The sequence below is a fragment of the Lissotriton helveticus genome, chromosome 2_1 (assembly GCF_964261635.1).
Source record: "Lissotriton helveticus chromosome 2_1, aLisHel1.1, whole genome shotgun sequence".
In the NCBI taxonomy this organism is placed as follows: domain Eukaryota; kingdom Metazoa; phylum Chordata; class Amphibia; order Caudata; family Salamandridae; genus Lissotriton; species Lissotriton helveticus.
In genome coordinates, this window is record NC_136059.1 from 1594145370 (window position 1) to 1594159037 (window position 13668).

Below are 13668 nucleotides of genomic sequence, written 5' to 3' on the forward strand. Positions count from 1 at the left end.
ATTATTTTCTCCACACCATGAGCAGAATTATTTCCACTTAAAACGATATGTCTTGATGGTACTTTGTGCACGTGCCTGTGATAAGATCGCTCTGCAGTCCGAGGAGATGTTAAGATCCTTGAACTCTAGGAAGTCAGGAGCCAAGCGTGCAAGTGCAGTGATTGAGGATCCGGATGATGGATTTGGCCTCCCTCTCTTGTCAACATTGATATTGTCGGTTTGAGATGAAGCGGAGGCTGTTGAGAGAGCAGAAGGAGCTCCTGAAACCAAAATTGCCTTGGCCAACGGGGAGCAATGAGGATGAGAGTGCAGTGTTCCCTCTTCATCTTTTGCAGTACTTTCGGAATGAACGGAATCGGAGGATAGGCGTACGCAAATATTCCGGACCATCTCATCAAAAGGGCATTTCCCCTTGACCCCTGTTGAGGAAACCTGCTGGCATAAAACAGGCATTTGCTGTTCTGCTGCGTGGCGAACAAATCCAGTGTTGGTGTTCCCCAAGCTCGAAAGACCCTCTCTACTTGATGTTGTTCGAGCTCCCATTCGTGACAGCCCGTGAAAGCTCTGCTGAGGTTGTCTGCTAGAGAATTCTGGACGCCTTGCACATGCTCTGCTCTGAGGGATATGCCGTGGCGCAGGGCCCATTCCCACATCTCCTGAGCCTCCAGCGACAGGGTGAGAGATCTTGTTCCTCCCTGTTTGTTGATGTAGTACATGCTGGTGGTATTGTCCGTACGCACCAGCACGGACGAATTCGCAATCCTTGGAAGGAAGGCTTGCAGGGACAGAAAAATGGCTCTCAGCTCTAAGCTGTTGATGTGTTTCTGCCGGTACTGACGAGACCATCGTCCCTGGATCTGAAGATCCTGAAGGTGACCTCCCCAACCTTCCATGGAAGCGTCCTAGTAAGGGTGAACTCTGGAATGTCTTGGAGAAAAGTAAGGCCTGGTGACAAATTGTGCGCCTACGTCCACCAAAGAAAAGCTTGTTTCATTTTGGTAGTTACTTTGATGCGGTCGTCGAACGATCCGTCGACCTGCCTCCACTGGCGAAGTAATTCCTCCTGTAATGGTCTCATTCTGAGTCTCGCCATATGGATGAGGCTGATTGCAGATGAGCACATCCCTAGAAGGGAAGCAAATATCCGAACTGAAAGTGACCTTCTTGTAAATATTTGTTTTGATAGTTTTAATAGCTTGTTTTGCCGCTCTTGTGTCAAGAACGCCTTGCACTGGCATGTGTTCAAGACCGCTCCCAGAAAAGTCAACTCCTGACGAGGTTGAAGCTGAGATTTGGTCGAATTGAGGGTTAGTCCCAGATTCGAGAAGAGAGAGAGAGAGAACTCCTGACCGCTTCCATTGTGGAGTTTCTCGATGGACTTTTTAACAGCCAGTCGTCGAGGTATGGGAAAACTTGTATTCCCTGGGACCTCAACATTGCTGCCACCGGGGCCAAACATTTGGTGAAAATTCTAGGAGCCGATTTTAGGCCGAATGGAAGCACTTTGAACTGAAAGTGGACGCCAGCCACTTGAAACCTTAGGTATTTGCGGTGTTTTGGGTGAATGGGGATGTGGAAGTAGGCGTCTTGCAGATCCAGAGAAGCCATAAAGTCCCCTTTGTTAAGACAATTCAGAATGTCCGTCAACGTTACCATGCGAAAACTCTGTTTCTTTAGATATTTGTTGAGTTTTCGTAAATCCAGTATTGGATGCCACTCTTCTGAATTTTTCTCCATGAGGAAGAAATGAGAATAAAATCCTTTCCCTTTCTGAGAAGGAGGAACTCGTTCTATCGCATTCTTGTGTATCATCTTTAAGGCCTCTTTGAAGAGTAAGTGAGGACGAGGGGGAGGGGGACCCCTGGGCGGCGTTGTTGGTGGCTTCTGTAAAAACTCCAGAGTGTGTCCATTCCTGACAAGATCCAGGACCCACTGATCTGAAGTTATCGTCCGCCATTGCTGGTAAAAGGCTGAAATTTTGGCGCCCACGGGAAGGGGAGGGTGAATGGCTGACGTCCGGCAAAGCTCATTGGCGCTTGTTGGAATCACGCCCTTGATTGTTTGAGCATCGTTTCCCTCCTTGACGAGAGAAAGAACCAGAAGCAGGCTGTCTGTAAGAGGATTGATAGTACGGCTGTTTGTAGTGAGATTGGTATTGGCGATTCTGTTGGTTGGAATAGTTCCCCCTGGAGGAGTAACCACGGCCTCTTGCTCCTCTAAAGGATCCCCTCTTGTATTGCAGGGTACCAAGGGATTTAGCTGTGTCCGTATCTGGTTTTATTGCCAGCAAAGCGTCATCGATGTGCTTTCCAAAAAGTGAATCCCCATCGTACGCCATGTCCAAGATTTTTGTCTGGACCTCAGGCCTGAAGGTGGTAGCCCTGAGCCAACCTTGACGCCTAAGTACTGCTGCACCTGCCAATTGTCTGAAGTTGGTATTTGAAATATAAAGGGTGCAATCAATGATTTCTGAAGCTGCCCTTTCTCCCTCCAGTACAATCCTGCGCACCTCTTGCTGATGATCCTCAGGGATCAAATCAAGGAATTCTGTCAGATCGGACCACATCTGCCTATCATAACGGGCCAGGATAGCCAGTGAATTAGCTGCTTTAATGGAGGCTGCTGCAATTGCAGAAAACTTCTTCCCAATGGCATCCAGTCTCCTGCCTTCCTTGTCAGGTGGTGTCGAAACAGGAGCAGAAGGATTCTTGGACTTCTGCTGTGCAGCCTGGGATATGACAGAGTCTGGTCGAGGGTGACCTATTAAACAAGGTGGAGTATCCGATGGTGCTCAATACTTTTTCTCTATTCTTGGAAGGACTGCAGGAATGGAAGCAGGCGTTTTCATGATGTTGAGGCCTTCCTTCCAGATATAGTCAATAATTGGAATAGCCCTGGTAACTCTGCGATATCCCTCTTTAAAGTCATGCAAAAAGCAGTCAGACTGCTCAACTGTGACGGTCAATTCAAATCTATTAGCAGCACGCTGCATAATATTGTGAAATCCGCCAATATCCTCAGGTGGAGAATCTGAAGGGCGGGGCGCAGGCAGTGAAGGCATAGGGATGACATAATCCTCTATAGGTGTATTATCCGGCAATTTGCCCTTTTCTCTGCCATCATCATCATCATGAGAGGAAGTATCCGTGTCATCTTGAGGTGCAGGACCAGCATCCTGTCTCGGTGACAATGATACTCGCGGTGACGGAGGTCTTGGCACGTCAACTGGGATAGGCGACACAGCAGGTGCAACTGGAGTTGGAGGAAATCTCCGGCGATAGTCTGCCAACATAGCCTGTAAATCCTGAATTAAAGTAGAGGGCAGATGACCAGTGTCCTCAGATCGAGGAGGTCTGGCATGGGGCGATTGATATGGCGTCGAAAAAACGTCATGGGCATATTGATCCTGGACATCATCCTCATCGTCCTCTTGATATTTAATATTCAATTGAGAAGGGTGACGGGCTATCCCAAAAGGACCCTCATCCTCTTCACCTTCATCTGAATCTTCCTCCACATATGTCTCCAAAATGTGTGATGGTAAAAGTGGAGAAATGTGAGAATAATCTTGTCTCTGATATGTTTTCATTTGAAAATGCGTATATTGGATCTTTGTCGGAGGTGAACTATGCAACAGATGAGCAGATGCCATTGCTGGAGCCATTGTTATTGGGATCTCCGTCGACGGAACTGTCGATAGCCTGTCCGTTGATGAAACTGTCGTCAATGACAAAGATTTTGCCGTCGACGGTGAACCCTTCCTTGACGAGGTCGTCGATGGTGTCTTCGTCGACGAGTCCTTCGTCGACGAGACTTTCGTCGACGAGGCCGTCGATGGTGTCTTCGACGACGAGTCCTTCGTCGACGAGGTCGTCGATGGTGTCTTCGTCGACGAGGTCGTCGATGGTGTCTTCGTCGACGACGATGTTGGCTTCGTCGACGGGATCGCCGTCGACGGACTGGAAGTTTTAGTTGACGGGGCCGTCGTCAACGGAGACGTCGACGACGGGACAGTCGGCATTTTGTTTTTCGTCGTTGAAGGCTTGACAGGCGATGACAAAATTTGAACAGACATCAGAGGTGAGGTAATGCCGAAGTGGTGACCGTAGAAGTAGTGGAAGAAGCAGAAGTCAAGGTAGTAGTATGAACAGACACCAGAGAAACAGTCTTAGCCTGGGCTGTACTCACAGTTGTCGTTCGTGAAGAAGACAATGCAATCTTTGAGGGTTCTGAGGCTCTCTGAGAGGGTTTAAGTTTTTTCTTTATTTCAGGAGAAGAGCTTTCCCTGGATCTGGCTCTCTTGCTGGATGTAGAGGCCTTGTCCTCATCATCAGTGGAAGATGATTTCAACCACAAAAGAACCCTTGCCTCCCTATCCCTGATTGTTTTTTGAGGGAAGGTACGGCAAATCCTACAATCCTTCACAACATGTGAAGGGTGTAGACAATAAATGCAGTCAGAGTGCTGGTCATCCACATGGACCCTCTTCTTATAGCAGGTTCCACAAGCCTTGAAAAGAGCCTTCTTTGCAGACATCTTTGAGGAAAAAAAGCCAAAAAACTGAGTAGACACTCAGGGAGACTCCCTTACACACGAAGTGCGGTGAAAATCTGAGGAGAACTGCCTGAGCTGGGAAGGTTCTAGAGGGTGAGGACAGCTGATTGGCTGAGGCTACTATTTCAGGTCTTTTTACATAATGTTGTAGATAGGCTGCTAAGTTTTGAGGCCTAGTTAGGCCTTTAGGCTTTTCCAGCCTACTACAAGAAATTTTTTAGGCACTGCTTTTGTATATATTTATACCGTGGGACTCCCGCCTCGACGACGGGGAATTATTCAGGCATGTGAATCTATGAAAGATACCCCAATACTGGATAAATGTAGTATTTTAATTTTCGTTGTAATGGCATGCGTTGTAATGGAATGCGTTGTAATGGATGTTGCGTTGTAAAAAATGCGTTGTAAAGGTTTGCGTTGTAAAAGTGTGCGTTGTAGTGACGTACATCCATAAAAACCTTGTACCAAGCATCCATCAGCTTTTAAGAGCACACACTTTCAAGAGAGAAAAAAATGGCCGGGCCTAGCAGGAATAATCTGCTCAGCACCATAAAGGAGACTGTTGTCTCATCCTCAACACTCCATACATGAAGTAAAATCTGCTAATTCTGAAGAGACATTTACAATATAGTACATTCCTTTTTAACGCATGACATACTAGAAACTGGACCTACTTCATCAACAGAGTGATGTGAATCACTTGTAACCCTTTTCTTGTGCAAGTGAGTAACATTTATGATGCCCTATCAGGTTCAACAGACTATAAGGACAATATAGACAGTAGGCCCAGAACCAAACATTTTAAAACAGTACTCTCCACATTCCCGCAATTGACCAAGGAAGATGTTACTTTTGTGGCAAAGTCAGTTAAATCTGGCTCACCACTTGACCCTGCTCCTATAGATTTCCTATTGAAGGGGGGGGGGGGTAATGTGATGCTTTTAGCTCTGACTGATTTGTGCAATTTGTCCTTGAATAACTGTAGCGTTCCGGAGGAATGGGAACATATCATCATCTGTCTGCTAATTAAGGAACCTAACTTTGACCCTGAAATGATAGCAAACTACAGACCTATTTCTCGACTTCCTTGAGTTAGAATCAAGAGAAAATTATTAATAGGTACATCACAGAATACCTGGATACCAATAATATTCTTCACCCTACGCAGACAGGTTTCTGTATGGGTTGCAGCACAGAAACAGCTCTTCTAAATGCCACGAGGATCTTAAGATGAACATGGTGGTACAGTAGCACTGATACTCTTGGACCTGAGTGCTGCTTTTGATATTGTTTCCTATCCTATCCTACTGCATCGGTTGGGAGAATTAGGTATTACAGGGAATGCTTTAAGGTGGTTTGCTTCATTCCTGGAGAAATGCAGCTTTCTGGTTAGTGAGGGGTCTTTCTTTTCGACAAGCCATCAGCTGAATTGTGGAGTACCACATGGCTAATATCTGAGCCCTGCGATTTTAATATATATGTCCGCCCTCTATCAGATAACATCCGCTCTTTTGGTTTTAAGATGATATTTTATGCAGACAATACCCAGCTGATTGTCATGATGTCACCAGATATGGACTCTAAGTTCATGAGACTCAATAGGTGCCTATAGAAGCTGTTTAAATGGATGGGAGCCATTTGCCTGAAGTTAAATGGCAAGAGAACAGAGTTCTTGCTTCTATGTAACAATCCAATGCTTTTGGATTGGATTATCTGACCCCCTACCCTTGGAGAACATCCATCCCCGAAAGTGGAAGGAAAGAGCCTAGGGGTTAACCTGGACAAACAGCTAACCATGGTGGCCTTTCAAGGAGAGCTGGTGGCTGGCAGGTTCTTCGGCCTCCAGAGGGCCATGAGAACAATTCTGAAATAGCTCCTGATAGAGTCATGAAGAATTGTGATTCAAGGAGTGATTCTTTCTCACCTAGATTACGGCAACTCATATTACCTGGGAAGTCCAATGTCAGTGATAAAAAAAACACTGCAACCTAGAACTGTTAGGTATTCCAAAAACAATGTCAGCAGCTGCAGCGCTTAAAACTCTTCATTGGCTACCCATAAGAGGCAGAGCACAATTTAAGGCATTATGCATCATACATCGGGCAAAGCGCAGCACAGGTCCACATGTTTTTATCAACTATCCACCACTTATCGTACCAATAGGGACCTTAGGCCAAATAATCTTAAACTTCTTGTTGTCCCCAGAATCAAGAGGACGAGGAGTGAAGGTTGGTCATTTATAACCTTGCACCGAAGCTTTGGAACTCCTTGCTTACCAGGCCTAAGAATGGATTTCTGCAAACAAAGGTTCAAATGTATACAACAAACATTAACAATTCATAACAGTAAAGAAATTATTCTGGCCCATGAAAGAAAAATGAAAGAATGACATGTGATTATAGAAAAATACAAAATGTATTGAAATTTAAAAAACATATGAAGCTCAGATTTGTTGTCGGTGTAGCAAAAACATTAGGGAAACATATATAAAACTAGACAAGTGGCAAACACACAGAGGTTACATAAACACAAGAGTTCTAAAAAACCTTATAAGAACTCCTGTACACAAAACAATGTGTCCTCCTTAATTTGTGGCCACAATTGCGTCGACGGCGTTTCGACCGTTGTCATGAATACATGGTCATCCTCAGGACAAAAGGTTAACTGAGCTTTAGAAAATCCAATTTCAGCGTTTGTAAAATTGCTGTGAGTCAGAGCCAAAAAGTGCTAACAGCATACAGTTTAAAAATAGCCAAGAGCCATAATCTATGCTTCGCAATTCAGTCGTTTGTAAGAGTATGTATCCGGAACTTGAACTAACTCGGTCCAAAAATAGTGGCCGCAATTCAGTTAATGTAGTAGCACCCGAACGGTTTTAATTCGTGTTCAGGCTCGGCAAGTGAAAGCAGCAATGTCCGACTCTTGTGTTTATGTAACCTCTGTGTGTTTGCCACTTGTCTGTTATGAATTGTTAATGTTTGTTGTATACATTTGAACCTTTGTTTGCAGAAATTATTATAGCCCCTGGTTCAGGTGGTTAGGGCTGCCCCTGTGGTGGTAAATAAGAATGGATGGCATCTTTATGAGCTTCAGAAAGAAGCTGAAGAATAATATATTCCTCTAATTTATTTTAACTATTTATAATCTTTTAATTACCACACTCCAACCAGACCGCTAGAGCTGGGAAGCCCAATGTTGGGTAGCCAGGCGCTTTACTAAACAGATTAATAGAATAGTTGTGCTCAGAACGTCACAATCAAAAGGCCTCTGCTTAATAGGTCACTTCTGGATGACTAGTGTGATCCTGCCTCCATCATCACACATCTAAGTGTATGATATGCAGCCCAAATCTCAGGAATATCAGCAATACACTTGTCTGTCTTGGAAGGTTGTTCCTTAGCCTCCATCTTGAGTCTAGGGTTGAGAATAACTTGCGTAATTTGCTGTAAATCAATTTGGTAAATTTACAGCAAAATTATGTGAGATTACACAGGATTATACGAGACATGTAACCCAGCATTAAGCACTATTTTGCATGGGTAAAATGCTCGTTGGCATCTATAATGGACCCAAAGTTGCATTTTGTGCTAAGAAAATAGTGGTAAATGCAACAGATCAGAAAGAGAAGTAGCCAGCAGCTGCACACTAAATTAATTGTTCCTGGGCTCCTGAAATAGGATTTTTGGGCCAAAGTACTCATAATTGCACAAACGAGCATAACTGCAAAATGATTGATAATTTTGCATCAAACTAGTAATACGAAATTACCAAATTTACTCTGATTATTCTAGCGAAATTACACTTTTGCCCAGGCCTACTTATAAGTGTGCATCAAATGGATCACACTAGGGGGCATATTACCAACAACTAGCGATAATTATCGCTATGTTGGCTTAGCGGCAATATTTTTATCGCCGAGCTGCGGTGATTTTTGTCGCTTAGGAACCTTGCTATTATCAAGGTTTATCTCCTAAGCGATAAAAATCGGCCTAAATGCATGAATATCGCTGAAAAGTCAGCGATATTCATGCATTACCGAGCTAATGCTCTTAGCCATGTTATCCACCTACCATTGGATAACATGGCTAAGAACTGCTCAGGGGCAGATGTTAGCTTTTGGAGATATTCGCGCTTAGCGCGAATATCTCCAAATGTTGGTAATAGGAGATAGCGATCTTAGCGACTGTTTACAGTCGCTAACATCTTGGCACGCCCACTTTGCATGTCATTAGTGATAAATTTCACTGACATGCAAAGCGGGGCCCAAGATGGTCGCTAACTGGTGTTAGCGACAGCTAGGTAATAGGGAGATAATTTTATCTCTGCTTTCTTGGCTTTTAAAGCCAAAAAAGCAGAGATAAACCCCCTTGATAATATGCCCCTAGATTCGCAGTCATACACTTACATTCAGCATGGAGTTACACCAATATTCAACATTAATGCTCCCCATGCAATTCCACTCACTCAGCCATGTCAGTCCATGATTCTGGCACATCATGGTATTGGTAGCAGCAATTCACCCCGTGTGCGGCAGGTAGGTATCTCGCACTTCAAGGAGAGGAAAAACGCCTGTTCTCTATAATTCAGAAAAATGGTATGCTGCCACCACCATTCCCTAATGATATCCCCGGACGTCGGCAGGATTCCTGTGTCCATGGAAGGTGTATCTGGTGCGCCCCTCCAGAACACTTAGCCATGCTGTGGGTCTCAGAGCCTTTCACACAGCTAAGTCATAATTGTCATGCACGGTGGGCACACACAAAATCAAAATATCAGCGAGAGCTATAATTGAGTTACTCAGGATAAAATGAAAATATTTGGGCACCTGCACTTACATCTTTTTGCTAATTATCTGCTGCAAGCAGCTTATCTGTTTTAACTTCACGGATCAAATGTTAGAACAAAATAATGAATTAGAATGGCATACCACAATTATAAAACACATATTACAATGTCTGGCCTTGAGCGACAGAAAACTGTACAACTACCCAATACTTTATGTATTTCGCCACTAGCCATGACTTTTAACCTAAAATATAATTATGTTTGTTAGTTAACAAAACATTTAATGAGGAAATTAGAAAAATCCATACTTACAGTGATTTGTCAAAGTTGTTTACCTGGCCCGGAGCCTCCCCAGGGGTTGGGTAATTTAGACAAGGGTTGTTCACATTACACAAGATAGTCTGTATCCATGGCAGTAACCCAGCTGAAGGCAAGGCCTTATTACGATAATGACCTGCGCAGCAGGGAAAAGGCGAGAGGAACCATAAATAATGAAACAGGGTCCAAAGGTCTTTGAAAGAATTGCATCAGTTGTGCTGCATTTTCTCTTTACTAAGTCAGAGAGCTTTTAAAATGTTCAGACGTTTTATTATAGCAAGATAGGTAACATTTTAGTTAATCATTAGTTAAAGGCTTGATATCAACACTGTACATCAGACTAAAATACAATGCTATTGAATACTCTTTCTACTACACATGCTATAAACATGTTTCTGCTTTTGATATGACATGCAGTTTCTATTCCATCATCAAATTAGCTTTAATAGGATATGCATAAGGCTCCAAACATAGTCTCGTTTAAAATGGCTCTCAGTATGATCAAACTTGCCGCCATTTCACCATGCATAATAGTCCAATGCATAACAGTATCAATTGGGGAAATTCCTCCCCTTGAGCAAACAAAGGAATTCAGATAATTATTTCTGTATTGTACAATTGAATATCAACACTAAGTGTCTCATGGCATAATAAAATTATGATGAACAAAATAGATGCACGTGCCGCTAACAAGTTAACCTGACATCTTTTTGGGTCACAACATACGATAGGAACAATATGTTTGTTGGATTTAATTCCAAGTATTTTATTTGCTTCTTATTTTATTAATTACTCTTCTATTTGAACATATGTTTTATCAAACTTTTACACAAATTCTAAAACCTTTTTGAAAGTTAAAAATAAGCCAAAAATCAAAGAATTAAAAAGTGATAGGAATCAGTAAATTGTATATATTTCTTGGTCTAAAACATATATTGGCTTGTGTTTCGAGTATTTAGATTCCAGCATATATCTAATCATTGATGTATCTTTGTTTTGTCTGTACTGGTATGATTGATGGATGATTGAGTTTTGAATGAAGAAATGTTGAATGTATTATTGTAAATAGGAAAGTTGTTTTTGACGACAAGATTGCGAATTTTGTTGTGTATATAAGGTTTTAGAATTTGTGTAAAAGTTTGATAAAACATATGTTCAAATAGAAGAGTAATTCATAAAATAAGAAGCAAATAAAATAATTGGAATTAAATCCAACAAACATATTGTTCCTATCGTATGTTGTAACCCAAAAATATGTCAGGTTAACTTGTTAGCGGCACGTGCATCTATTTTGTTCATTAAAAGCTTGTGGCAAGCTGTGCCGTTGAGAGCCCAGACCCAGTGGTGGTTTTTTGATAATAAAATTATGGACAAAATATTGTGGACAAAAAGGTATGTGTGTATAGGGTTGTATAGATTTAGAGGGGTATTTATGATGCAGTTTGTGTTACTCTTGCACCACACACCGTGGTGCAAGCTGCACCACACACCGTGGTGCAAGAGTGACTGTTAGAAATGGGATTTTTGGCAGGCTAGGGCATGTGCCAAAGCTAGGCAGAAACCACCACCCTAGTAAGGATACGGGAGTTACACTCCTAAAATAACCCCTACTCACCCCCTTGGTAGCTTGGCACGAGCAGTCAGGCTTATCTTAGAGTTAGTGTGTAAAGCATTTGCATATAAACAACAGTAAAACAGTGTAAGCACTACAAAAGGACATCACACCAGTTTAGAAAAATATCCAATATTTGTATATACTTAGGACCAAAAATTATAAAAATCCACACTACAGTACTTAAAAATCCACAGTTATCAAAATACGCTTAGAAAACAGTTCCTTGATGTCGATAGCTCCATCCGGGGCTATAACAGCGTTGTGAGCAAACAAATCCAAACAGTTGTGGCTGACCGCGGCATCGCAGGCCAGCTATGGTGTCGGGAATACCCGCAAACAGTACCTTTTAGAAATGTAGGGCGTTGGTGACCTCTCGTTGGGTTCCAAAATCACAGCGTCCACAGGCGTTGGTTCCAGAGGTCGGTGCAGGAGTAGTCAGGGCCCTCGAAGTCACATGCGTTGCAGGTTGATCTCTTCTCTGTTGAAGTCAGGAGCACTGGCGTTGGCAGGCATCGTGTGCTGCGGTGCAAAGTGCAGCGGTGTGGCATGCAGTGCCCTCAGGTTGCGGTGTGAGCAGTGGCTCGGTGGCGGCGTCGGATGGCGTAGTCGGTGAGACCAGGGTCCCGGTGCTAGATGAAGGTAGTGCTTGTCACAGTGCTGGCAGTTCACGGTGCAAGCAGCGGCATTGTAGTTGCTGAAGCTCTGTCGTCGGCTGACAAACTGGAGTTGATGGCGCCGGCGTCAGAAGACCAAGGCTGCGGTGCGGGATGAGGGCGATGGGCTGCATAACTTTACAAGCGCTGCCCTTGAACCACGGTACAAGCAGCAGCATCGATTTTGGTGTGGAGCGGCATCTTCGGGGATACCAAGGCATCGTCATGAAGCGAGGCGGTGCAGAGTGAGGTGCCCACAGGTCGCGGGGCGAGCAGCGTCTCGGTGGTGGCGTCAGCAGGCATCGTAGGTGAGACCAGGGTCGCTGTGCAGCGTTGCGGCAGTGCCCTCTGTGGTGCCTTCAGGACACGGATTCGGCAGCAGCGTTGTAGATGTCTTCGAGTTGCTTTTCTTCTATTGCAGCACAAAACACACAGTCCCCAGTGCTGAGGGCAAAAGAGCTTGATGTTTTTGCTGTTTCTGAGACTTCTCGAACAGGGGGCAAGCACTACCTCAAGCCCTTGGAGAAACTCACAAAAGTAGATTGCAGAAAGTTCAGTCCAGTCCTTTCACTGCCCAGTAGCAGCCACTGCAGGGCAACACAGCAAAGCACACAGCAAATTGGTAGGTCCTCCTCACAGCTTGTCCAGCTCTTCCTCTTGGCAGTCTTCTTGATCCAAAAGAGTTCTAAAGTTCAGGGGTCTGGGCCCCAATATGTATATCCCCAAATCATTTGATCTCTTAGGCAAAGAGTGTCTGTGCCCAGCCAGAACCAGTTCTGCCTTCTCTGGTGTGAATTCCTGGCAGGAGGTGGAGATGGCATTTTCGGAGGCAGACCAGGCCCTTTGTGGTGCAAGGAAATCTCCTCCCCCATCCCCCATTGCAGTCCAGGTCTATTCAGCACTTTCCTGACCCTACCTAGACTATCTGGAGCCACTCCTGCTCCCCAGCCTCTGTCATCCAAAACCCAGACAGGCAATCCACATTTCAGCTGGGGCACACAGGATGAATGAGCAAGAAAATACCTACTTTCTAAAAGTGCTGTTTTCAAATGCACAATGTAAAAATCACCTTCACTAAAAGATGTATCTTTAGATTCTGAGATTAGGCATACTAAACTTTATTTTCCTACCTACTTCCCAGGGCCCGTTATGTTTATAAGATGCTATAAACAAACTTCCCATTCTCTCCTATGGGGAACAGATAGCCTTGCAATAGTGAAAAAGGAAATAGGCTGTAATTCACTATCAGGTCTGCCACACACATCAGGGCATGGCCTACATTTCAGATACACTGCACCCTGCCCACAGGGGTATCTTGGGCCTTCCTTATGGGTGCCTGACATGTAAGAAAACGGAAGGTTAGGGACTGGCAAGTGTGTGCACTGGCCAAGTCGACATGGCAGTTACAAACTGAGCGCAGACTTTGCAATGGCAGATCTGAGTTACCTTTGTAGGGCTACTCACGTGGATGGCACAATCAGTGCAGCAAGCTTACTAGTTACCAGATAGTTTATTCTGCCATTCTTTAGCAACACCTAGCCAACAAATCCTAAGTGTGCACTGTTTACTTTATATCATTTTTAATTATTTATATTGTTTTTCATAGCTTTTCATCATGTCCTAAAAGCGACACAGGTGTAACACTTTTGTCAGCTTCAATGCATACAAATCAAGAAATAAAAAAAAACATAATACAAACAATGACCATCTACACAAGACATGAACACTATTTCCCAGACACTC

At 43.8% G+C, this 13668-nt stretch overlaps 1 protein-coding gene across 3 annotated transcripts in view; it reads right to left on the bottom strand.

Moving 5' to 3' along the window:
- The window catches only part of LOC144818798 (phospholipid-transporting ATPase ABCA1-like), a 3252877-nt gene that overhangs the window by 2974510 nt on the left and 264699 nt on the right, over positions 1–13668 (bottom strand). For all 3 annotated transcript variants that reach the window (XM_078676562.1, XM_078676560.1, XM_078676561.1), the window contains exon 4: positions 9652–9793. In XM_078676562.1, the coding sequence (XP_078532688.1) occupies positions 9652–9793 (142 nt within the window). The remainder of the gene's footprint in view (positions 1–9651; positions 9794–13668) is intronic.